Here is a 23,242-nt window from a genome sequence, read left to right on the forward strand (position 1 = left end):
CACGTGCTTCTCTGGCTGGGCCTTGGCAGCTTCCACTCAGTGATCAGCCAAAACAGTATGAGGCACGGAGGTGCGGTGACTCACCTGAAATGAAGCAGAAAGCACAGGTGGGGACCTGAGTCATGTCTATGAAAGGCCCAGGGCCAGAAACAGGCTAAAGAGCCTCTTCCCAAATGTTAGCACTCAGCCAGCAATATGTTGGTTAACCAACTTTTGGGGAGACGAGGAGTACAGGAGAAGAGTCTTGATTATAGCCTTTGCCTTGGTGTAACCCTCCCACCACACTCACCACCGTACTCCCACAATAGCCAAATTGAAGCTGCCCAAATGCCACCGCTGAACTCTTCCAGGCCAGTACCAGCTCACCCCTTTGCTGGCTGCAGCCCATGCCTCAGGCCAGCAAGCCAGGTCAGAGAATGGCCATCCCTGGGCACTGGCCCCAAGAGACCCTATGCCCTAGACACCTGCCAGTGGAACAGTTTCCCACTTCTTCTGAGTTGAAATTTGCTTTTTATCACCTCCATCCATGAACCAACCTTTACCCCAACCTACGAGAGTCGCAGCCCATGAGGTCTGAGATTGAGGAATCAGGGGGTGGACACCTCAGGTCAACAGGTAAGAGGCAGTCCAAGGAGCCACGTTACTGTGAGAGGGTCATCCCCAGTGCTGTGGGGTTAGTGTACCAAGCTTCCAGGTCTGGCTTTCCTCAGCCCTAGGAGCCAGGAGAGAGCCTGGCACTACCACTGAAAGCTTTTAAGCTAGGATAGTTAAATTCGGGGTCTCCTGCTCACCAAACCCCTCAGTCTAAAGGACCCTCCCTGTTTCCTTTAACCAGAGAACCTTCCCCATATAAGAAAAGCAGAGAGGTTCTGCAGCCCAGGCCATGGGCCAACAGCCTCTGACACTTTCCAAACTCATCCTTTGTGGCCTGGCCAGCATCTGAGTCACAGGTCCTCACTGTGAGCAAATAAGTCACAGAGGCATATGGTCCCACTGCCAAAATGCAAGCTCAGTGGCTCCTGAGCAGACCCAGGAATGGCCAGTGTGGACCCACCAGGTATTTTCTGGGACCACCCATCCCTGTTCCAAGGAGAACCACTAAACAGCTCCTAAATGACATAATGAGCAGGTCAGAGGAGTAGGAAGGCAAAGGCAGAGACGATGAATAAATACCATTTTCTCCTGGAGGAAGCTTTAAGCCTGAGGTGTCAGTTTGAGTCTCTGGAGCTTCTTCCCATTCTCCCACCATAACACATGAGCACGCACACGCAGATACACATATGTGCACACATGCAAGACACAAACACCTCCTTTGTCTTCTTCTCTGGTGGGGCTGCCAAGGTGGATGGCCCCCAGTGGGGCCTCCTTTCTGGGGCTCAGCTACTGACACAGGGTATCTGCAACCACTAATCTACCTCTCGACAATCAACCTTTCCATAAGCAAACTTTCATGTTCTTTTGAGGGGTGACCAGTGGTTTAGAGCATGATTCCTCAATCAAACTATCAGGCTCTCCTTTGCCTCCTCACCACTGAAAGGTTATCGTTAAAAGAACGTTGGTCTTTGCCACTGGATCACCGGCTAGCTTTGGGGCTCCAGGGAATAGAGGGGGGCTTGGTTTTACCACAAGTCATGTGTTCAAATCCCAGCTCTGCCATTATCAGCTGGGTGACTTTGGGCAAGTTATAGAGCCTCTCCAATCCCTTAACATCTCCGGGCGTCCTGAGGGTTGAAGGGCTGTGGTGTGCTGATCACCAATGCCTGCTGACAGCCTGGCTTCCACCCTCCTGGGGTCACAGTCCAGCCCCTCAGGAGGATGCTCTCTTGTCCACTGAGGGACTTCTATGGAGCTTTAGGAAATCAGTGGGTCTTCCCCAAGGGGTCTTTGACAAGAACAGAGGCAGCGTCATGGGGCAGGTTCGAGCCCCTCCTGGCACAGTTTCCCCCGGGGCATTCTTCCTGAACGGTGGGGCTCCCCCTGCTCTCCTTGCCTCCTGCCCCCTCTCCGCGTACACCAAAACAGAGACACTGCATCGAGCCTGCTTGTTTTTGAAAGCAAAAAAAAAAAAAAAAACAGTTGGGCTGTGGCTGCACCACCTAGCTATCTGGAAAGCTAGCTAATAATTACTAAATAAATAAATAAATAAAAATAAACAAAGAAAGCCTCCAATGGGCTTGAATTGCCACCGTGCTGAGAGGTAACTGGCAGCCTCAATTTAATTATAAGATACAGAGTCGTAATGGCGCGTGTGAGGCTCCAGGAGGATTTCAGTAATGGAAGGACGGCAGGGTTCCTGCCTTCTCGGCTGGGCCTTCCCCTCACCCGCTGCCTTCTCGCCGCCCACGCTGCGTGGACCAGGGCGGGTGGGGGCACAGCGGCTTCCTGGGCCAATGCTATCCGGAGGGGTGGTGTCTCCTCCAGCCCTGGCCCTCTGCCCCACCCCTGCCTCCCTCCCAAGGTTACCCGAGTCCAAAGGCCCCAACTGGGCGATCGGAGCTCGGGAAGCATGCAGGGTGGGGGAGAGCCCGCTGTCCCTGGCATTCTCATCATCCCTCCCTCTCTCTGCCCCAGCCAAGTTGCATGGTGTTTCCGGATGGACGAGGCCCCCATAGCTAGTGGAACACAAGGGAGGCGGCTGGGGCTGGGGCTGGGGCAGGGGACAAGAGTGCACCCATCACCCAGCCTCGCTGCTGGGGCTCAGCCTCCCCCCTTCCATACTGACCCTCTGTCCCCCACCGTTGGCATTTTTTCCCATTCTCTCTGCCCTATTCCCTTGCGCCCCTTGCGAGCAGGTCTCCCCCTCCGCCCCACCCTACCTTGTCCCGCGGGCGTGAGGGCAGAGGGCACTGTCCGATTCCAGTGATACCTTCTTTGAAGTCAGCTGGTGGCCCTGTGGGACACCTCCAGTTAAGCCTCCGCTTGTAAGATTTTATGTGGGCCATAAACAGATGACAAAGTGATTTGTAGGCACATAACCAAGCAGCACTTTCCCTCCCCCTCCCCGCCCCGTCCCACCTTGAGTGGGCAGGTGCTCCCCGGGCTCCCCTTCTCCACCACCCTGTCCCTCCTAGCAGGCGAGCCTCCTGCTCCATTCTGCGCACTGCATGGACTCTCCACCAGATTCGCTCCCCCCGAGGCCGTCTCGGGGCTCCCTGACCCCTGGCAGCCGTGCTCAGGACTCTGTCAGGTCAGCACCCCTTGGAAATGACCAGCCTCTTCCTGGGGGCGGGGGAGGGCTCCTCTGGGCCCCTGGGCTGGGGACACAGCATTCAGGCCACATCCTGAGAGATGGTCTCCCTGAATTCTGGGGTCACAAGAGCCTGTATTTTAATCCTGGCTCCCCTACTTCCCACTTGTGGGACTTCAGTAAAATGACTCAACATCTCTGAGCCTCATCTGCAAAATGGAGTGCTTCAGGGATATATTCTCTTATATGTGCAAAGATTAAATGTCATAAATCGATAGTGTGTCCATAGCCACTTACTGGGCTCTGCCTTCCTGAGGCCCTGGGCTGAGGCTGGGGGCACTTGGAGGTGGGGTGTCCCTCCACAGGCCCCCTTATGGTCTGTGGTCTCTGTCTTTTGGAGAGTCTGTTCCTATGACTAGGGAGAAGAAAAAAAAAGACACAGTTTCCCTCTTAGTGCCTGGTCTCTGGGTGGAGCACACAGCTGCCATACATCTGGCTCATTCAAGCATTAGTCACTTACTTCCAACTTTCTCTTTGGAAAAGCCTAAACACCTTCCATCTGTGTGGCCCTGAGCAGGCCCTTTCCTCACAGGGCCAAGGGTCTGAGGTCAGGTGGAGAGGACTGACCTTTAGGATGCACATTCCCCATGGAACAATTAACCCACTGCCATTAGATGTCTTAAATCAGAGATGGGCTGAGGTGTTCTTGCATATGCGAGAACAGTGTTTCCCACAAAATTCTTCAGTCAGCATTACAAAACTCCCCCTGCACCCTGCACCCCTCACAAATTATACAGATATACTGGTAGCGCAAGGACCCAAGCTTATAATCAATTTTACTTGGCCTCAACATTTGCTAAATGAATGACCCTCAGTTATTTAATCTTTTTGATCCTCCGTTTCTTCTTCCACCAAATAGAATTATAACAGTATGTATCTTATAGAGTTGTTATGAGGATTAAAGAAGATAATGCATACAAAGTGCTTAGCCCAGAGATTAATAAATCATAAGCAGTCAGTACATGGCAACTGTAATTGTGATGGTGATATTGAATGAGCTCGGCCCTAAGCAATGTTAGCCAACGGAGAGGGGTAAGACTGGGCTGCATGCAGCCCCCAAGGTGAGTAGGCAGGGACCTTATTCCAGTGTGCAGAGGGATGTGGTCTGCTCTGCCAACCTTGGACTCTTCACCAATGGCTAAGAGTCCCAAAGATAAGCCACTATTCTGAGTCAGCTGGTGGCTGAATTCCACGTTGGAATTCCAGGCAATCATCAGTTGAGAAAATGACCCTATTCAGTGTTCAATGGTAGGAGATATCAGCCCAGCCTTCCAAGAAGAGAAAAGTAACAAGAACCAGGCAAGATCTCAGAGACCCACCCAAGCAGGCTGAGACTTGAAATTGGGAAAGAAATGTATCAAGCAGAGAATGCAGACAAAGCATGGCACAAAGCACCAAGAAAGGAGGCAAGCAGGCAGCTTTTAATTCCAAGCTTTGCCACTCACCAGCTGTGTGACTCTGGGCAAATTCCTTACCCCTCTAAAATGACAATTTCTTTATAAACAAAGATGTGGTAATAAGACCGATTTTCAGTGGTTGATGTGAGAGTAAATCAAGATGCAGAAAGTTCAATGTCCATTGCTGATCAATAAATGTCTGGTCTTTTTAACTACATGAGATGGACAGTCTTAGGTTAGTAGAGCAGAGATTAAGAGAAACCAGAGGATTGATGAGCATGTCGGGAACAGCCAGATTTCCCTCGGGCAGGTGGGATCTTGGGCCCATAGACCCCACGGCTGGTGTAGAGCCCACTACTCCCGGCTTCATGATGGAGCCGCCAACACGCTGCCTGTCTCAGCCATTTGGGCGCTGATGGGACCATGTCAGCTGTTAACTGACAGGGCAGAGGCAGGCTGAGGAAGGCAGGGGTTGGCTGAGGACTACCCCCAAGTTAGTCATCGCTGTTGTTGTCTCAGGTGTCTTCAGATGTCCGAGAGAGTCTGGCCCCCTGTAAGAGCCAGTGAGGTTGGGCTGTGGCCACAGAAACTTTTCAGGAATTATCAGAATGATGGTCAACTCTTCCTAAAAGAGAATAGTCAACATGAGCTTTTTTGTGTAATTTGTTATTTCTAAAACTTGATTTAGGACCACAGCTGTTTCAGGTTTCTCTTGTAAGAATTTAATTGGTATATAAGAGCATAGTTAATTAAATACATATCAACAGTTTAAAACAACTAATTGATACTTAATATGAATGGGGGGAGCCTAGTTCTAATATAATTAAGTCACATTAAATAAGCAATGAAAGAGCAATTATGTCTTTACAACAATGTAAAGTTTATAATTCTTTAATAAACTTAGAATTAGCAAGCAATGGGATTCAAAAATTATGAAACAGGTATTATTGGGCTATTAAACATTTATTACTTGTCCTCGAGGGCCGGAACTGTGTGCTAGTCAAGATTAATAAAACTTTATTACTCCTTTCTTCAGGTTCCTTTATCTGCAGAGATTGATCAGAAAACTGTGATCTCTGCATGATTTATTGGCATCATTGTTTGAGATATGAGTAATTATGCTGAGAGCAGAACTAGGCAGACCCGATGCAGAAAGCAGGAGTTTGGCAGACTCAAGGTGAAAATTTTCCAGACACGAGATGCCAGCTGCCCATGGGTCATGGCCAGTGAGAGGGGACTGGGATACAGACATCCAAACAACCCCCAGATATATCTCCACCCTTCCCTCACCACCCCACAACCGGCAGCTCTTTCTTTCTCCCCTGGACCCCTGCAGTAATGATTGCCATTCATGTGGAAATGATTGGTAGGCTGTGTCATGACGTGCTTTTACAGAACTGCTACTTTTCTTTACCTTTTCAGAAGGGTATGCCTTGCATAATCAACTGGATTATAATCCCGTTGGCACAGAAAGCTCACCTGATGTGTTTTTGCTTTGCCCATAGTGCCTGGCACTTCGTGGTCTCTCTAAGTACATTTGTGGATTTGGTTTTACACCAATCACATTTAAAAATGTATATCTGGTAGTGGAGAGGTTGTACTAACACCCATAGCAGAGTCTAACCGCATTATCACACTGCCGTTTCTCTAGAACAAGACATTCACGCTCTGAGGTCAACATGGCTGGTTAAAAACAAATTTTTTCAATCCTAAACTCCTGCTTGTGTTATCATCTAGGACTCCTTCACTGGGGAACCCTGTCAGCTCAAACACAAGAATTCCGAAAGTGCACCATTGTCACCCCATGACCTAATCCTCTCCCTTTGTCAATCTCCCCCTTCAGAGGCAGACACAATTTTTCCTCCAATCTTTTCACCTAGAGATGCTTTGACCGTCCCCTTCCTCTGCTCTTCCCCAGCTGTCACTAAACCCCATTGTCTCTCCTACCAACTGTCTCTCAGATTCCTCATTTTCTCTTCATTTCCCAGCACCACTAGTCACTTGGCCTCTCCTACCAAGATAACCACTGCAACCATCCTACAGCTCTTCCAACGGGCGTCACTTCTCCACCCCATCTTACTCTTTATTACTACATTAGCCTTCAAAGGATGCAATCTAATAATTCCTTATTCCACCTTGAATAAGTCCTTTCACCTCTATTGGTCTCCATTTTCATATCTGTAAAAAAAAATGGGGGGACGTGGCTTAGATGTTCTCTAAACCTTACTCAATATTTTATTTCTATTATACTGAACTCACCCCCATTAGGTATTTTATTCTAAGTACTTTTCATCACAGTCTGGGCCATTCAATTTTCATATGAAGTCTGACTATCCGCATTTCCCAAATGAGAACTGAAACTCAAAGAAGCCCTGAGGATTGCTCGCTGTCGAGCACCACAGCCAGACCTCAGCTCTGTCTGTTAATTTCAAAGCATCCATGGCTTCCACTGCCTCATATGGCCTCCTCGTGACTCCAACTAGCTCCAGCTGACATCTTCTCCATATGGTCTCAGGAACCATCTGGGAGAATCTGAGCTATTTTCAGCCCTCCACTTCTCTCCTGTGCCAAGGTATCAGGGATCTAGAGGCCCTAAATGTCTCCGTGATAAAATTCAGGCTCCTTTCACTTGTTTTCAGATCTCTGGCTGTCTTCAGAGAGCAAGAAGAGGGAGCAGACTTGGTTATGTGATTTGGGCAGGCGAGGATTCCCTTCTCTTTCTCCTGCCTTCCCCAGCCCACTCCAGAGAGAGAAATCAGGCAGCATCCTCCTGATCATGACTTAAATTTTCCTCTCAGAACTTTTTTCCAAGAAAGGAGGGGAAAAGCAACCATGATCTGATGAGCCTGAAATCTCTTCTCAGAATCTCTAGACCCTGAGGAGACTTCAAGTCAGCTCTGTATAGCTTAGCCCACCCTGCTGAGAGACATGGCTGCTAAGTGATGTTGGCTGAAGATCCTGGCTTGGTGGATGGTTGGATGAGAAGAAGAGGTCTGTCAATGGAAGTGACTTTTAGACATAGACTCTGCCCACATACTCTCCTCTCTCCTCAGCTTTTGCTGTGACACTTCCAATGCATATGCTTGCAATGATTTCCTATTTCCTACCTCATCAAATGTAAACCCTTCCTTCTCACCTGGAATACTGCAGTAGTCTCTTAACTGGCCTCCCATCTCTAGGCTTATCTCCTCCACTGTATTGTCTACAAATGCTAAGATGATCTCTGTGATATGCAAACCTGGCTTGCCATTCCCCTGCTTAGAATTCTTCAGCGGCTCCCCGTTAGCACTAGGAGAAGGTCCAGACTCCAAGGCAAGGCTGATCAATCTCCAGGTTTCAGTCCCTGACTACATCTTCTGCCTCGTCTCATTTCCTTTGCTCCCAAAATTTGTGCTACGGTGAGTAATAGGTTAGGTCTTGTTCAGTAGGTTTCCAGGGGCAAGGTCGAGTCTGATAACTTCAGGTGGGAAAGGGTCAGTCTTCAGCAAGTGCCCTAAACTGCTGCTATTTTGACTGGGGGTGGGTGCAGGAAGGCCACTCAAAAGCAGCCATCCAAATGCACTGGACAGCCTCAGAAATGGGGAGATCGTATGAGCAGACGCCTGTCAATTTTCACCAGCTTTATCCAGTTACTTGAGAGCTCATTAGCTTCTGATTGGGCCCACTGGCCAGCATGGTCCTCATGCTGGAAGCAGGAACACAGAAGGCCTCCTGGATGGCCCCTGAGTACCCCTGCCCAGCCCTCCCTTCCCATCTTCCCTCCTTCCCATATTCTCCGTGGGAACCCACCATCCCCCCGCCCATCTTGGCAGGCCTGGTAGCTCCTCTCCCCCAGCTGGTGCCTCTGATGAGCCTTTTGAGCAACAATGTCATCCACTCCCTTGAAGGGACCCCTAAGACCTAGGTGATTGGCTTTAGAGAATCATGGACAATGGAAATAGCCAGACCCCATCAAAGACCCTCTTCTCCCTGATTCCTGTCATAGTCTACAGCACTGTTCTCTGTTCTCTGGCCAGTCTTCATTCACAGTATCTCCAGCCCTGGGACTGTGGGCCAAGGATTGCAGCCCAATGCCTACTTGAGGAAGACCCCATCACCAAATCCTAAGAACTAACCCAGAAATCAGGCCTGGGCTCCACAGTGAGCACCATCACCAACTAATGCTTTGAAACGAGAAATTGCCATTTCACTTCTCTGAGCCTCAGTTTCTGAAACCAAAATGGAGCAAATAATTTCTGCCTTGCCAACTTCACAGAGCATCTATGAGCAGCTAATGAGAGTGGATATGACAGCATCGTGAAAAAAATAAGTATCCTGCAAATGTGATAACTGCATGATTATTATTACTTGTAAGAATGAAAGAATCCTCAGGCTAGCAAATACTAAAGGAAAACCACCCCATTCATAAAGCCTTCCCTTTTCATTCCTTCTCTCACCTATCCCAATAAATTATGGGTTTCATTCACTCTACAACCATCCTCACCTAACCTAAATCCATCGTCCTGCATTTAATCCCGGTTTTATTCATTCTGACCTGGGTAAGGAAAAACTGATCATTACCCGATACTTTTTATCAGCTATTTAATTAAATTGGCAGACAGTTCCTGGGCATTTGGGATGTGACTGGCCCTGACTGGGGTATCAGGGGCACAGACGTGGAAAATGTCTAGCCCTGACCCTTACATTACTCATAGTCAGGAGCCCCATGGTTGCAATCTTCCAGATCTCCCCCTAAAACGGGCCCTATTGCAATAGATGTTTCCTTGCACAGACAGAATCTCCCCAAATCTACATTGTCCTCAGATTGGGCGCTGCACTCCACTAGTCTGCAGGTGACTCTTGACTTCTATGCTGTGATCTTTCCTTTTAAGCCAGGAAAGCTTTTAATCATTTCCTGTGAACTGCTTTATTATATTTGGGTGATTTTGCTCCTGTAAAGGCCTCAGCCCCAAAGCCTACTTGCGCTCCCCTTAGTTCCAAATTGGGCATCTCTGATCTGCTTTGTTATGTCCCCCAAGGCCACGTGGCAAAAAGGTGGTTGTATGACGGCTGGCCCAAATCTTCCTCTCCCAGTCTATCACCTCGCTTCAATTATCCTTGTCGCCTTGAGTCGGAGCTGCCCCTAGAACAGTGACTCATTCCCGCTTCTTCCTGGTCCTCTCTGGGGTCAGTGTCTTGGCCCACATCCCTCTTGCCCACCTGGGTTTCCAGATTCTCCTCCCTGCCACCCCACTTCAGTCCTGCTGTCATGCTCCATCTGGGGATCCAATGGGAACCCAATGATCTCAGATTTAGTTCTGCAACTCTCTCCAAAGAACCACCCGAATTTGCGTGCCTACGGAAAGCTAGCTAATTCTCACTTCACCAAGCCTCCAACCTGCTCGATCTTGTAAGGATCCCAGAGGCTTCTCCCCACTTCTCAATGAAGACTCAGTCAGAGAGCCCTCTCACTTAATAAATTTCTGCAGTGTGCTTATTAGTGCCTTATAACGTAGTTGCCTAAATAATTAAGACTAACCCACACGTGTCAAATTAAATGAGCCAAATACATTGAGAAATTGCCATGTTCTCAATTTCTTTTATTAGTCGTTTTTTTTTGTTTTTTTTGTTTTATCTGTTCCTGCTCATTTGCAAAAATCAAGCATGGTCAGTGAGACTCTTACTTATGATAACTGTTTGTGCATATGGCCTCTTTCCTCAGGCACCCACTGGGTGGGTGGATAGGTTGAATTGTGGTGGCAGAGACAGCCAACAGAGATAATCTGATCCAACAGGTTATCCACACTCCATGAATCTTTAGGAGAACTGTGCCCTCATTCATTTCCTTGGGAGTTCAGGGGGCTTTCCAAGAAGGCCACCTGGAACATTGGCCTGTGTCCATGAAGCATCCCCTGCCCTCCTGCCTCAATGTCCCCCTTCCCCCTGGGCTCATTCTAGGAACCCAAGTTCCTTTTCTCATTAGGAGCCACCACTGATGTGCTTTAGCTGGGCATAAGGTGGCAATGGAAGATATAATAAGAACCGTTAGCAATTGTATCATTCTGATGATGAACAATGCACGTGCAGTTATAACGGCTGGTTAACTCTGCCTGTCGTCAGCATGTGAAGGTTTCAATATAATCTCTGGCAAGAGGCTATTGTTGGCTGCAGCTTGGTGCCTCCTCACAGCTTGTACTTCCTCCAGCCCCCTCCTGGCATGCTGCATTCCTGCTCTTGAAGGTGGTTGTTAGAAAGAATCCACAAATATAGTAAGTAAACATCAAAGGGGCTTTGATCCACAGGGCCCTCGACAGAGCGGGAGCCCCTGAAGAAAGGGCCAAGGCCTTGGGTGAGGGAACTTAACATCGTCAATTTGGGCGCCTGAGATGTAAGGCTGTTTGAAGTGAGGGCGGTTTGGCCATGCCTTCAGAGCGCAGAGGGAAAGGAAGAGAAGTGAGTGCTTTTTGAAAAGGCACACTTAGATCTGCTTCTCTGCTCTTTACTGATAGTCAATAAACCCCTTTAAAGAATCAGGAGATCAAAGTGAGCCACCTCCCTGGGCCACGGCATTCTGCCATCACCAGCCATGCTTTGTTTTTTCTCTCGGGCAAGATCCTCCAAGCTTGATTTGTCTGTCTCTTGTGAACCCTGTGCTCCTTTGAATCCCACTACCCATGGAGGGAGGACCTGGGCAGTAGCAGGTGGATGGAGAAACAGAGAGGAGGAATGAACCCCCCTGTCCCCACTCTAATAGCCTGGACACTGCCTGGCTGGGGCTCAGAGAAGCACCCACTATGGTGGGAGAAGTCACCATGACGTTTCATCAGTGGGACCCTTCATGTCTGAAAAACCAATGGAGGGAAGACCTGGGTTCCCAGAAAACCTGGCCAGGCATGGAAGGAAGGTGGATGAGCTGTGGTAGCATTCCCTCTTCCAGAAATCATACCCCTTATCCACTTCCCACATTAAGGGAGCTGTCACTCTTGTGTGATTTCTGAACAAAGAGGTGGGGTGGGAAATCTAAAATAATCGTGGGAAAGTCTCGTAGCATCTCTGGACTTCAATTTTCTCACCCGAAGAATGTGGACAGCAACGCCTGATTTGCATTCTTCATGGGGTTGTTGTAGGGGTCAAAAGGGAAATTTGGTGTGGCATTGCTCCAGAACCCACAAAGTGCTTTAAACAAGTCGGGATTAAAGGATAAGCATCAGGAAGGAAAGCTTGCATTTTTGTGAGGCAGATACACTCCAGGCCAATGCTCATGTGCATTGGACACTGACTGACAAAATACGGTGCAAAAAAAATTGTCTCTTGCGTTTGCTACCTGGAATTGTTGTTTACCTTATAGTAAATCTAACTCATTTCTCCAGTTGGGTCCTAAGCCCTGTAAGACTGGCGTCTATTTCTGTGTCACTCAGCTATCTCCATGCTCCCCAGAGTCCACACTTCATTAGTAGTTGACAATGGTGCAGAGTGGTGCATGGGGGAGACCCCGGTTCAATTCCCAGCCTATTGTTTAAGATGGCACAGGAATCCCCAGCCCCAGCAACATACCCTCTCCAAAAGAGAGTCTTCCTACCTGTACTTTGGCCCCTGTATCTTCCCCAAAACTCAGCTCTGTCACTTCACCTACTGTGTCTGGTTGGGCTTCTCCACTCTGGACACTGCTGGCTGGCTGGACTCTGACCATAGGCCCAGGATGATCTGGGCTTAGTCCCCAAGCTTGGGCTATAAAGGCCCCCCTCCACAAATGGTTTGGAGCATGGGGTCTCAAGCCAGAATGCCTACTTTCAGAATCTCAGCCCTTTCATCTAAGGCAGCTTCCTTAATACATCTGTAAATGGGGATGACATAAATTACTTCCTCAGGTTTTTGTCAGAATCCAATGAGGAAGTACTGGCTTCAAAGTACAACTGGCACATAGTAGGTGCTATATCAATGTTAAATAAATAAGTAAACAAATAATTCTGTTCATAAAAAGCAACAATCTCCTCATCTCCTTGCAGAGGGGTCTTGGCTAACACCTGACCCATTACCAACTCACCCACCTTTGCTTTCCTTCCAGAGCTGGGCCTCCAGAAGAGAGGATGCTGTCTGGTGCTGGGCTACATGGCTAAGGACAAATTTCGGAGAATGAATGAAGGTCAGTGAGAACCTCTCTGCCCTCTCAGGGGTACTAGGGAGGGACGAAGCTCTGTTCCACAGCTATGATACAGAGGGAACAGGAAAAGAAACTTATGGTGTCTCAGAAATGACAGTGAGCAAATCAGTTTTATCTCTATGAAGCCATTTATACAAGAATGTAGGGAAGAGTAGCTAATGCCAGAAACACAATGATGCTGATTCTTAAGCGTTTTCCTTTATGCTACTTTCCCTCCTCCCTTTGAGTCCCCTACTTATCCTCCCTCCCTTCTCTACTTTTTTCCCTCCCCCGGCCCACACCCAGCCCAATTAAATCTGTTTCTAGTGTCTTTTCTAATCCAGACATTTCCACCCTTCTCAATTGTTGGCATTTCATGAATGTCTGTTAATAAACAGCACCTTAAGAGAATACTAAAGAAGAATAAGACAGAAGTTTTCTTCTCAGAGAACTTCTTCTCGGCACCTGCTGTCTTTTTCCAGTCCCGTGGGCCCTCCTTCCCCCTCTTCCCTTGCCGATGGGTCTACCTTCCTCTTGCATTTCCTTTCCTCAGAGACACAGTGAGGTCACAAGGGGCTTGGGGAAGGTCCTGACATTGATGTGGAGGCTGGGATTTGAAAGGCGTGCTGTCACTTATGGGCCTGCGGTAATAAAGACCAAATCCCTTCCATCCCTAGCCATCTGTCTCCAAGCAGCTAATAACCTTCTCCATCAGATGCCACAGGGTCCTGTTCATCAGGACCCAAAAGCAGATAAACAATGGCTGGGGATGCCATTGATTCATTAAAATCAGACCAACGAAGCCTTGGCTTCCCACCAGCCCAACTTGCTGTGAGCTGGGCCCCCGCTGCCTCCCAAGGCTAGGGAAACCATAGCCTCATCCCCATTCCAGGCATAGAAGCAGCAGCTCACCTCCACCATCTCAGTCCCCAGAGTGAGACCATAGCTTCATTCCAGTACCATCTTCTGATGCCCCTCACGTAGTCCATGGCACTCACGCCCTCCCCAGATCCCAAACCTTGCCAACTATGGGTTTGTCGCCAGCACCCCACATGGGAACAGTGTGGCAAGAGTTAGGCCAGCTCAGTTAAACACCATAAGTAATCATTTCTCCATTTACCACCAGTCTGTGTAAGGTGACATCAAGCTACTTCCCATCTGTAGAGGCCTCTTGGCTGAGCATGGCCGGGGACAGGGGGTGGGAGAGAAGTGGCATTTTCTACATCCTGCCAGTCAGTCTCTCTCAGTATCTTCTCATCTCTACCTCTCCCTTCCACTTTTCGCCTTCAGGAGAGGGCTAGGCAGTAACTTCTAATTTGTGGAAACTGACAGCATTCTCTGTCCATGGTGCTGAATCGACACATTCTCTTTCTGGCAACGCTAATTAGAGAAGCTGGAATGAGGTTCATAGAGATTGGAGGAGTCAAAAAGTCAGGAGCTGGGGGTGCAAGAGTAGTTCAGTGGTAGAATTTTCGCCTGCCTTGCGGGATACCGGGGTTTGATTCCCAGCCAATGCACTTTCCAAAAACAAACAAACCAGCAAGCAAACAAACAAACAAAAATTCAACAAATGGTGCTGCAATAATGGGATACTCACATGGAAAAAGAATGAAATGTGATCTCACCATATAGTATACAAAAAAAAAAAAAGATCAGGAGCTGGGCTGTATTTAAAAGTCCAAGCTCTAGGTATCTGACCCCAATAGGAGAATACTGACTCCAGTTCCTGGGGCCTAAAATGAATCTCAGCATGACGCAGATAAACATGATTTGAATCCCCCACCTTTCACACACTGAAGGAGGGAGGGGTCTGCATGCATTTACCATAAGCAGAATGTCACTGCGGTCTTTCTAAAATCAGGGGAGTGGGGAAATGGAAAAGAAAAAAGGAAAGTCAGCAGTAGGTAGGGAGGCCCTTCTTCCATATCATTAAAGTAACAAACAAGGGAAGGAAGAAAAGTGGGGAGGAATTGAGAAGGGCTGGGAAATAAGACCAGGGTCTGCTTATCTCTGAGGACAGACACCCTTACTTTTCACAAAACTAGGCTAATAATGTTTTTCTTGTTAGAAGTAGAAGATGCCCAAACAATTCCTGTCTCTCTGAACACCCTCTCTAAATACATACTGTCCATACAAATAAATTATTCCTTTCTACTGATTCTGGAGACTCGAAGAATGAGAGATCCCAGGTGCCTTACCACAACCTTCAACCCCTGCCCCCACTGATGACTATGTACGAATGAAGCCAGGTGTTCAGAGAGAGGGAGGCACAGAGGCTTCAACAACTGGAGCAGGTAACATCCACCCCTGCCTCCCTCCCTGCTTCTTTTCCCCAGCCCTCTCAAATGCCCAACACATGTCACATTCATGCACATACTCACACCTAGCCTCATGCACACTGGCAATCTCAACTAGCAAAACTAACAAAAATGAGATAGATTAGGAGGAGAGTGAGACAGAATGAGAGACTCATAAAGAGTGTTGACCTTGGCTCTGGAGGGGTGGAAGGCGCAAAGTGAAGGAGAGGCAGGGGCCTGGAGGAGGAAGTTTCCCCTGATCCTACCAGCCAACCTTACTGCCCCGTGTGCCACTTCATACAGTTTCTCCTCATTCTAAATCCCACGCGCCCAAATTCCCACATGTCTGCAGATAAAAGGCATCAGCAAGCATGGGGAGCTGTTTTATAGTTTATAATTATCTTGTACCAATACTCAGAATAATTATAACTCCTGTATATTAATAATTGAACTGGAGTAGCAGCCATGACATCATTCAAGACACAGAAATCTCTGTCCATGCTGCACAATACACCTTGGTATAAATTAAACCATCGATAAAAGAGTAAAAACAATTCTTTTTCTCCAAGATGCTAGAATTAGTGAGATATTGGAACAATTAGCTGCTTCTTCCATTAAAGATAAGATAGTAATCATTATATTTCCAACTTAGAATAAATATAAAAGTCCTAGTTGTGCTGTATTAAAGCATATTTGTTCTCCCTAACAGCATCAAATAGGTGTCTGTCACCCGGGGAGAAGTGGTCCCCTATTTCACTTGCTTCCCTGTTAATTTGCTATCTTTTTATATTCTTCTACTCCTATCCCCCCTCCTAGTTACATCTCAGAAAATAACAACTTGAGAAGATACAAGAGTGAAATAATGAATGAAACTAGGCGCTCTATAGATCTGGAATTTATCGTAAGCTAGAGTAATCGCAATTGGTGCCGTTAAACTACACAAAGCAATAAAAAGAAGATGCTATTCAAAGATCATTTAAGGAGGCATGTGATAGTCAATGAGAGGTTTACTCTATACAGAAGTGCTTAATAGCTTCTTGGATAGAATTTGCAGCACTTGCAGGAATGGAGGTGGTTGGTAATGTGTGTGTGTGTATGTTCTTTCCTGTTTGGACTCAACATGTCTGAGGCATCAAATGGTGATACAAGCAAAAATCAACAAAGAGCAGATGTGAAAGGAGGAAATAAAGACCGACTATAGCATAAGAATATCAGGTTGGTTTGGCATAATTGCCTTCGTGTGATTAAGTGCATGCTGCTTTAAATGGGACCTGCTGGAAGGAGATCATTTATCTCTTCATCATACATTCATTGAATACCTACTGTAAAAACAATACCAATATTTTCATAATAAATGTCAGGCATTGTTCTAAGCACTGGACACATAAAAGTAAGGAAGATTTAGCCCCTGCCCTCAAGGAGCTCACAATAAATACACACAGGCCAATCTCAGTGTCAATTGTCACCTCCACAAAGAGATCCCACCTGACCACCTAACCTGAATTAGAGGTCCTCTCCTTTCAGCATTGTGCTCTGTCATAACCACCAGTCTGTTATTGTGGCATTTATCATGATCTGTAGTTATTTATTAGGCTCTTTTCCTTGTTTACTGTCTACCGCAATGAGACAGTGAGCTGCAGGAAGGCAAAGACACTTCTTCCTTCTTTCCTCTCCTATCCCTCGGCCTCAGCCCAGTGTCTGGCACACAGGGAGTTGTCGATTCATTCTCCTTTAAGTATTAATTAACAGCATGTGTGACAATAGAGGAATTCACAAAGTCACCCATGGGCAGAACAGACAGACGAAGGACTTTCAGGAAATGTGAGTCTCCACATTTTCAGTAATTCTGTAAGTCTTACCTGGTGCTGACTCCTAGCTTGTCCTTCCCTTGCAGTTCTATAGCCCCTTCCAGGCAGGTCAGCCGAGAGGGAGGCCTGGGAGGGAGGCATTCCCACGCACCGCCTCCCTTCTTTGGGCACCAGCTATCCCGCCTCGCCCCAGCTGCTGCTGGGCCACGGTCACAGAAGTTCTCTAGGCAGATCTTTCCTATGAGGTCTTCAAGGAGGAACTTCTCTCCCTGTCCCCTCATCCCCACCCCCAGTCCACACACACACACACCATCCGCCTCCCATCTCCCAGGTCTCGCCCTGATGAGCCCTTCCTCTCCGATATCCCAGCACGGTTCATCTTCTCAGGGAGCACCATGGGCCCTATCCTTAGACATAAAAGAAAACTCTCACATGGTCAGATGAGCGGCTCTGCCTGTCTCTCAAAAAGTTCAGCAGTCCTCTACACTAGAACTGTAAATGACCCTCGAGATAGTGGTGCAACCCATGAACTCAGGAAGCCCCAGGGGCATTGAGCAACTAGTTTAGGGTCAAGAAGAAGTTGCCAGAAGTGTCAGGACTAGAACCCAGCTGTCCCGACACCCTGGAATTCTGAAAGAAGAGGATGAGACCACTAAAGGGAGGAGGCCCCTGACACTTAAGCTTAGTTTCATTTTTCAGAGTAGCTGAAAATACAGAGGGAGTGGAAGGGAAAGAGATAAGAGGGGAGAAGATAGATTTGAGTTCCTGTGGGAAAAGACCAGGAAAGACCTGTGAGGACACAGGCAAGGGAATGAGAAAATCCTCTCAGGGACACACCTCTGAGAAGGGGAAATATTAAGAGGATACTGAAAGGTGGAGAGTGAAGGCATCAAAGTCCTGACATCCCCCTCCTGGCCAGCCCTTTGAAGCCAAGCTGAGCCTGTGTGGGGGCTCTCCTACCTCACTCGCCTCCTCCTCACTTCCCTACTCCCTCTGGAGCTGGGCTGCACATTTTGTACGGTGGCAGGTTTCATGGACCTTGGGCAGCAGCCCCTGGCTGCTTCTCTTAGCTCTGTGAAAGGAAAGCAAAAATGCTTCCCCGCTCGGCCGCTTCTATTTTCCCAGGAAGAAACAATTGCAAATGATGAATAAAGGCTACTTCTGGTTCACCAGAGGCATCTGCAGCCTCTTGAGGAGGGGCTGGAGCACCCCAGGAGGAAAGAACTTGGGTCCAAGGATGGTCCAGACAAAACCCTTTGAGTACCCCACCTCCTGAGCTGCACCAGCACCCTAGCCCAGGCTCCATGCACGCACATGACACCACAGTGGGGCAAGTCCCCACTTCCCAGATATTTGCACAGGTGGAGGGGATGGGGGAAGACAAAGCCTTGCAAGGACAAGAATCTAGGAGGCTTCAGTAGCTCTGAGGTTCTTTTGTGATGGCCCGGGAGCCTATTGCTCCTCTGCACCCCTGTTTCCTAACCCGTAAAAATGAACCTGAAACCTCCACTGCTTCTTGCCTATCCCCTAGCAGAGTTGAACAGGAAAGACAGCTGCCCACAGTCAGGATGCATAGTGGAAGGAGCACCTCCCTAGGAGGAAGGGGTCCCCTGTGTGATCTTGGGCAAGCCACCGAGCATCTGGATTTCTACTTTCTCACGTGCAAAACTGTATAATATTGAACGAGATCATCTGTAAGGCTCTAAAACATGATGATTCCAAAATCTATCTTGGCTCTCAACCCCTGCTTGCAGTCTCTTCTCACCACCTGTTTTAGCTCCCCAGCTGCTAAAACAGATACTATGCAATGGCTTGGCTTAAACCAAAGGAATTTATTGGCTTGTGGTTTTGAGGCTAAGAGAAGTCCAAAATCGAGATGTCAGCAAAGCGATGCTTCTCCCCAAAGACGGTGGCATTCTGCGGATGGCTGACAGTGACCCTGGGTCTTGGGCTTCTCTGTCACATGGGAGCACACATGGCAGCGTCTCCTTCTCCTCTGGGTTCTGTGGACTTCCAGCTTCTGGCTGCACCCTGTGGCTTCTCTCTCCACCTGACTCTCACACGAGGACTTCAGATCAAAGCACAACCTGATCCAACTGGGCCACACCTTAACCAAAAGAACATCTTGAACAGACCTTATTTACCATGGGTCCACACCCATCAGAATGCGAACGGAGACCATGTCCAGACTAGGGAACACAATTCAATCTATCCCAGCACCCATCCCATAATTTTAAACGCTTTGGTCCCCAAGGAACCAGTCCTAGGAAATCAACCGAGAGACTCTGGCAGCCTCAGAAGGCAGATCCATGTGTCTTTTTACTGCCCAACCTTGGAGAGTGAATTCAGGACCATAGCAGCTGTGTCCTGGCTGGCAATGAGCCATGGGCAGGGGGCTCAAAGCAGAGGGAGGCAGAAGTAGGGTGACCTAGGATCTGGGCCTGGAAGGCCCAAGAGGAAGTAGGCCCAGCTGCTGTGGGTTGTCCCCCTCTCACTGTTGCTGCCCGCATAGTTGGGCACACTTGCTGAGGACCCGTGATCGTTTTCCTGAGATTCTTCTTCCTCTCCCCATCAGGGGCCCAGCTAATCCTGTCATTTTGTAAGTTAGGGCTTTAGGGTGAGATTTTGTGATTTCATTTTTCTTCCTGATGTGTTTTCTTCCACTGGGGCTGCAAAGCTGGTTATTTGTATAATGTCCCTGTTCATTATTTATGGCCAGACTCTGATTTCCAGGGTATTTTATGACCGTTATTTAATTCACTCAGCGTCTTGGAACAAGAGACCCACCATTTCCATTCTCCTGTCATAATCTGATGGAGGATTCCCAGAGCTTTTTCATGGATCCAATCCTCAGGCCACCTTCCTACTGGCAGACAAGCATATGTAAGGCAGGTTGGGGGTCCACTAGGCTGAGACCCTGCCAAGTTCCTCTTTAAACCTCCCTTTCCCTCACACCTATATCAAATCCTTACCGAGTCCTAGTAAGTTTGCATCCTGAATCTCTCTTGGATCCATCCACTTCTCTCTACCTCCACTGCCCCAACCTCATGCCTGGACTATTGCCATCCCCTCCTCCCCTGTATCCATCATGCCTGACTCTCCCCTCCCAGTTCACTTTCCATACCTCAGCCAGTGATATTTCAAACTGCAAATTTGATCATGTCACCTTCCTCCTGGAAATATTTCAATGGCTTTCCATTGCTTTTGGAAAAACACTAAAATCCTTTGTATGTTGTACAAAGTTCTACATCATTGCCTCCTACATCTCTGGCCTCATTTTATCCCCCAATGCCCTGTAATCCAGCCACATCTGCCTTCTTTCAGTTTTTCAAAGAAGGCATGCTACCTGTCTGCCACAGGCCCTTTGCATACGCTGGTCCTTTCTCTTGGGACGCTTGCCACACTAGCTACACCCCAGTCCCAGTTAATCCCTGCCCATCCTGTGGTTCTCAGCTCAAGTGTCACTTCTGAAATAAAGCCTCCTCTGACCCACTGCTCTCCAGTCTAGATCAAGTTCTTGTGTTAGATTACCTCATGGAACTATATTCCTTCTTTTCAGACTCTTAGTTCAGCTTGTACATATAATTGTTTAATACCTGTCTCCCCTACTGGTCTATTTCTGGCCTCCAATATATCTCAGGAGCCTAACACAGTGTTTGCACAGAACGGACTTTGAAAGAAAACCCAGGACCATCTCTGCCCTGGTCAGTGGCTCCCCCGGTGCTGGGACTGACTGATCTGAGAATCACAGATTCCTCAAAGAAACATTAGAAGTCACCTGGAGACTCAGAAAAATGATGTGACTCCCCAGGGTAATATAGTTAACCAGAGACCACCAAGATGGGACCCAGGTCTCAGACCTTGAGTCTAGATCTTTCCACGTTGCCATGCTAAGTCCTTGGAGTCTGGGGGAGACAACTGGGGAGGGCTAGGTGCTGAAAGTGGGTTCAGGGCCATGTTTTGAAAGAGACAAGAAGCGAGACCCCTGCAGAAGAGGAGAGGCAGTAGTTCCTCAGGTGTAGAGGCAGGCAACCATCTGGAGTCGTTGAGCCCAGCTCTCTGAAGACTCAAGAACTTCAGAGGGGGCGAATCTGGCCTCTCTCCATGGGAACTTTGCACTCTGCTTGAAGAGCTTAGATATATCCATGCAAAGTTGCTTTTGTTGTGGTTTTGCTTTTGCATTTTAGCTTTGTGGGGTAGAAGGCAAAACAGTCGAACCCTGTGGCTCAAGCGTCAGAGAAATCCATGTTCTAATCCGAGGAATAGGCAAAGCTGTCTTAGAACCGTATCATCAAAGATTCCCGAGGCCAGAAGGGATGAAAGACCATCTAGTCTACCCTCTCTTCTCATGGCCCCTGCCAAGTACCAATGTGCATAAATAGTTCATGAAAGCCATAGTGCTCTGTGGTCGTTTATTCATCACCCCTCTATTTAGTGCCTCTGCTCACTGTGCTGGGCCCTGGGCTTATGGAGACACAGTCCCTGCTCCCCAAGGGCATCACCATCCTGGAGTGACAATACAGTGTCATGGTCACTGCAACCAGGTAAGAAGCAGCAGCTATGGGAACAGAGATGGGGCACTAACCAATCCATTGGCCACATGAAGATTGGCCAGAGCAGCTTGCCAGAGAAAGTGGTTTCTCAGCTGAGCTGTCTGTGCCATTTCTATGATAAGAGGCCATGGCACCTAAACTTGATTACCTCCAGTGATGGGAAACTCTCACCCTCCCAAGGCCACGGCTTTCCTAGGGGGGCTCAAGCATTCACACCTCTTCAAGTCTAAAAGTCTACAGTTGTATCTGCCTTGATGAGACTGCGACCCTACGACGTAGGTAGCAGCTCACCCTATGCCAACTGCTTCCTTGGGCACTCTGCTATATTCTACCCCTGCTCCCTTCCTTCCCTCCCCATCCAGCCTCACAGCCTTCATCATTGATTCCTGAGACTCAGGGTGAAAGGCACAGGGGAGTCTGAATAAACGAGGGCACCTAATGGCCTGTAGGGTCGTAAAGTTTTCAGAGCCGTCTGCTGGAATGAGCAGTTTTGAGCTGAGATGAATTATCCTGAGCTTTTATCAAAGGAGAGTCAATAAAAACCTGAAGGAGCTCACCCCACCTCCACTGAGCAGTCACGTCATCTCGCTGGGCCCTGTACTGGGGAAGTAGTAACTGGCCAGACCTGAATCCCCTCTGCTCCGTCAACATTCTTCCCTGAACCTTCCCTTCTGAAATGTATCTGTTTCTATGGAAACTGTGTTGTTACTGGCATGGGAGGAGTTTAATGACATTCAGAAGTACCAGATCAAGTCCATTTATGTAATGGTTTGAAATACACATAATGGCTCTGGAATATAGGACGCGGTGACAGTTTCAGTAACTGCGTGGAGACTGTGGGATAAATAGAGCAATGTAGCAGTCCCCACCTCCGAGTCAAACGTATGAGGAGTAACCACTCTTCTTGGTACTAAAGTGCAGCACTTTTCAACCGTTATTCACGAAAGGATCTCGAAACACTCCACCACCTGCTTTCCCCCCACGGAGGAAGGACGCCGGAGCACAGCTCTGCACCCACCCAGATTGGACGCCGGAGCCAGGTGGGGCAGGTACAGAAGTGAGCGCGTGACTGTGGGTGTTTCCAGATGCGCGGGAGGGTGCAGGAGCCCTGCGCTGCCACCCTGCTGTCCTCTGGGCTGATTGATATTTGCTTCATTGGTCTGTTCTTCAGGCTATTTTCTATTAGGTTCAGAAATTAATGGTGCACCAACTGAATGCCTGGTGCCACGGGGGGCACGGAGACAATAACCCATGGAGGATGCCCTTATGTTAGCTCCAGACACCGAACCAAGGGCAGAGAGCACTGGAGGGAGGGTGAGGAGTTGACAAAGGAAAGAGAAGTCATCCAGCCCATGCCCGGGCCCCCAGAGGTTAACCCTGGTAGGAAACTCCAAGAAGTGCTGTAGGATACCCATCTCAAGAGAGTGGAGTATTTATGCACCAACCCTCGGTGGTAATCGGTTGTGGCCCGCTTGGGGAGGGGTAGTTGGTCCCACTGCCCTCCAATCCTGCTCTGTGTGAAGCCACAGGGGCCTTTCAGTTTAAAGAATAAGAGGACCTCAGGCAAAGAGCGGCAGGTACAGGCAACGGAAGAGGCCTGCAGAAACTGAGGTGGGGACAGGAAGGGGCACAGCCCTCTAAAGGATTTTGAGTCAAATGGGGGGCAGAACGCAGGGTGATAAGACAGCTGGGCTTCAGCACAGAGGTGGGGGAAGCCCATTTGTTCTGTCGGGAATACAACTGGGGGGGCTTCGAGGAAGTGGGAGAAAAGGGAGGGAACTAGCTTGCCGAGGCACAGGGTCAAGGAGGCCCTTTTGCACA

At 48.5% G+C, this 23,242-nt stretch overlaps 1 protein-coding gene across 2 annotated transcripts in view; it reads left to right on the forward strand.

Moving 5' to 3' along the window:
* Window positions 1-23,242, forward strand: part of KIRREL3 (kirre like nephrin family adhesion molecule 3) — a 575,038-nt gene that overhangs the window by 433,088 nt on the left and 118,708 nt on the right. For both annotated transcript variants that reach the window (XM_077112476.1, XM_077112477.1), the window contains exon 2: window positions 12,689-12,766. In XM_077112476.1, the coding sequence (XP_076968591.1) occupies window positions 12,689-12,766 (78 nt within the window). The remainder of the gene's footprint in view (window positions 1-12,688; window positions 12,767-23,242) is intronic.

The sequence above is a fragment of the Tamandua tetradactyla genome, chromosome 8, assembly GCF_023851605.1.
Source record: "Tamandua tetradactyla isolate mTamTet1 chromosome 8, mTamTet1.pri, whole genome shotgun sequence".
NCBI classification, from domain to species: Eukaryota; Metazoa; Chordata; class Mammalia; order Pilosa; family Myrmecophagidae; genus Tamandua; species Tamandua tetradactyla.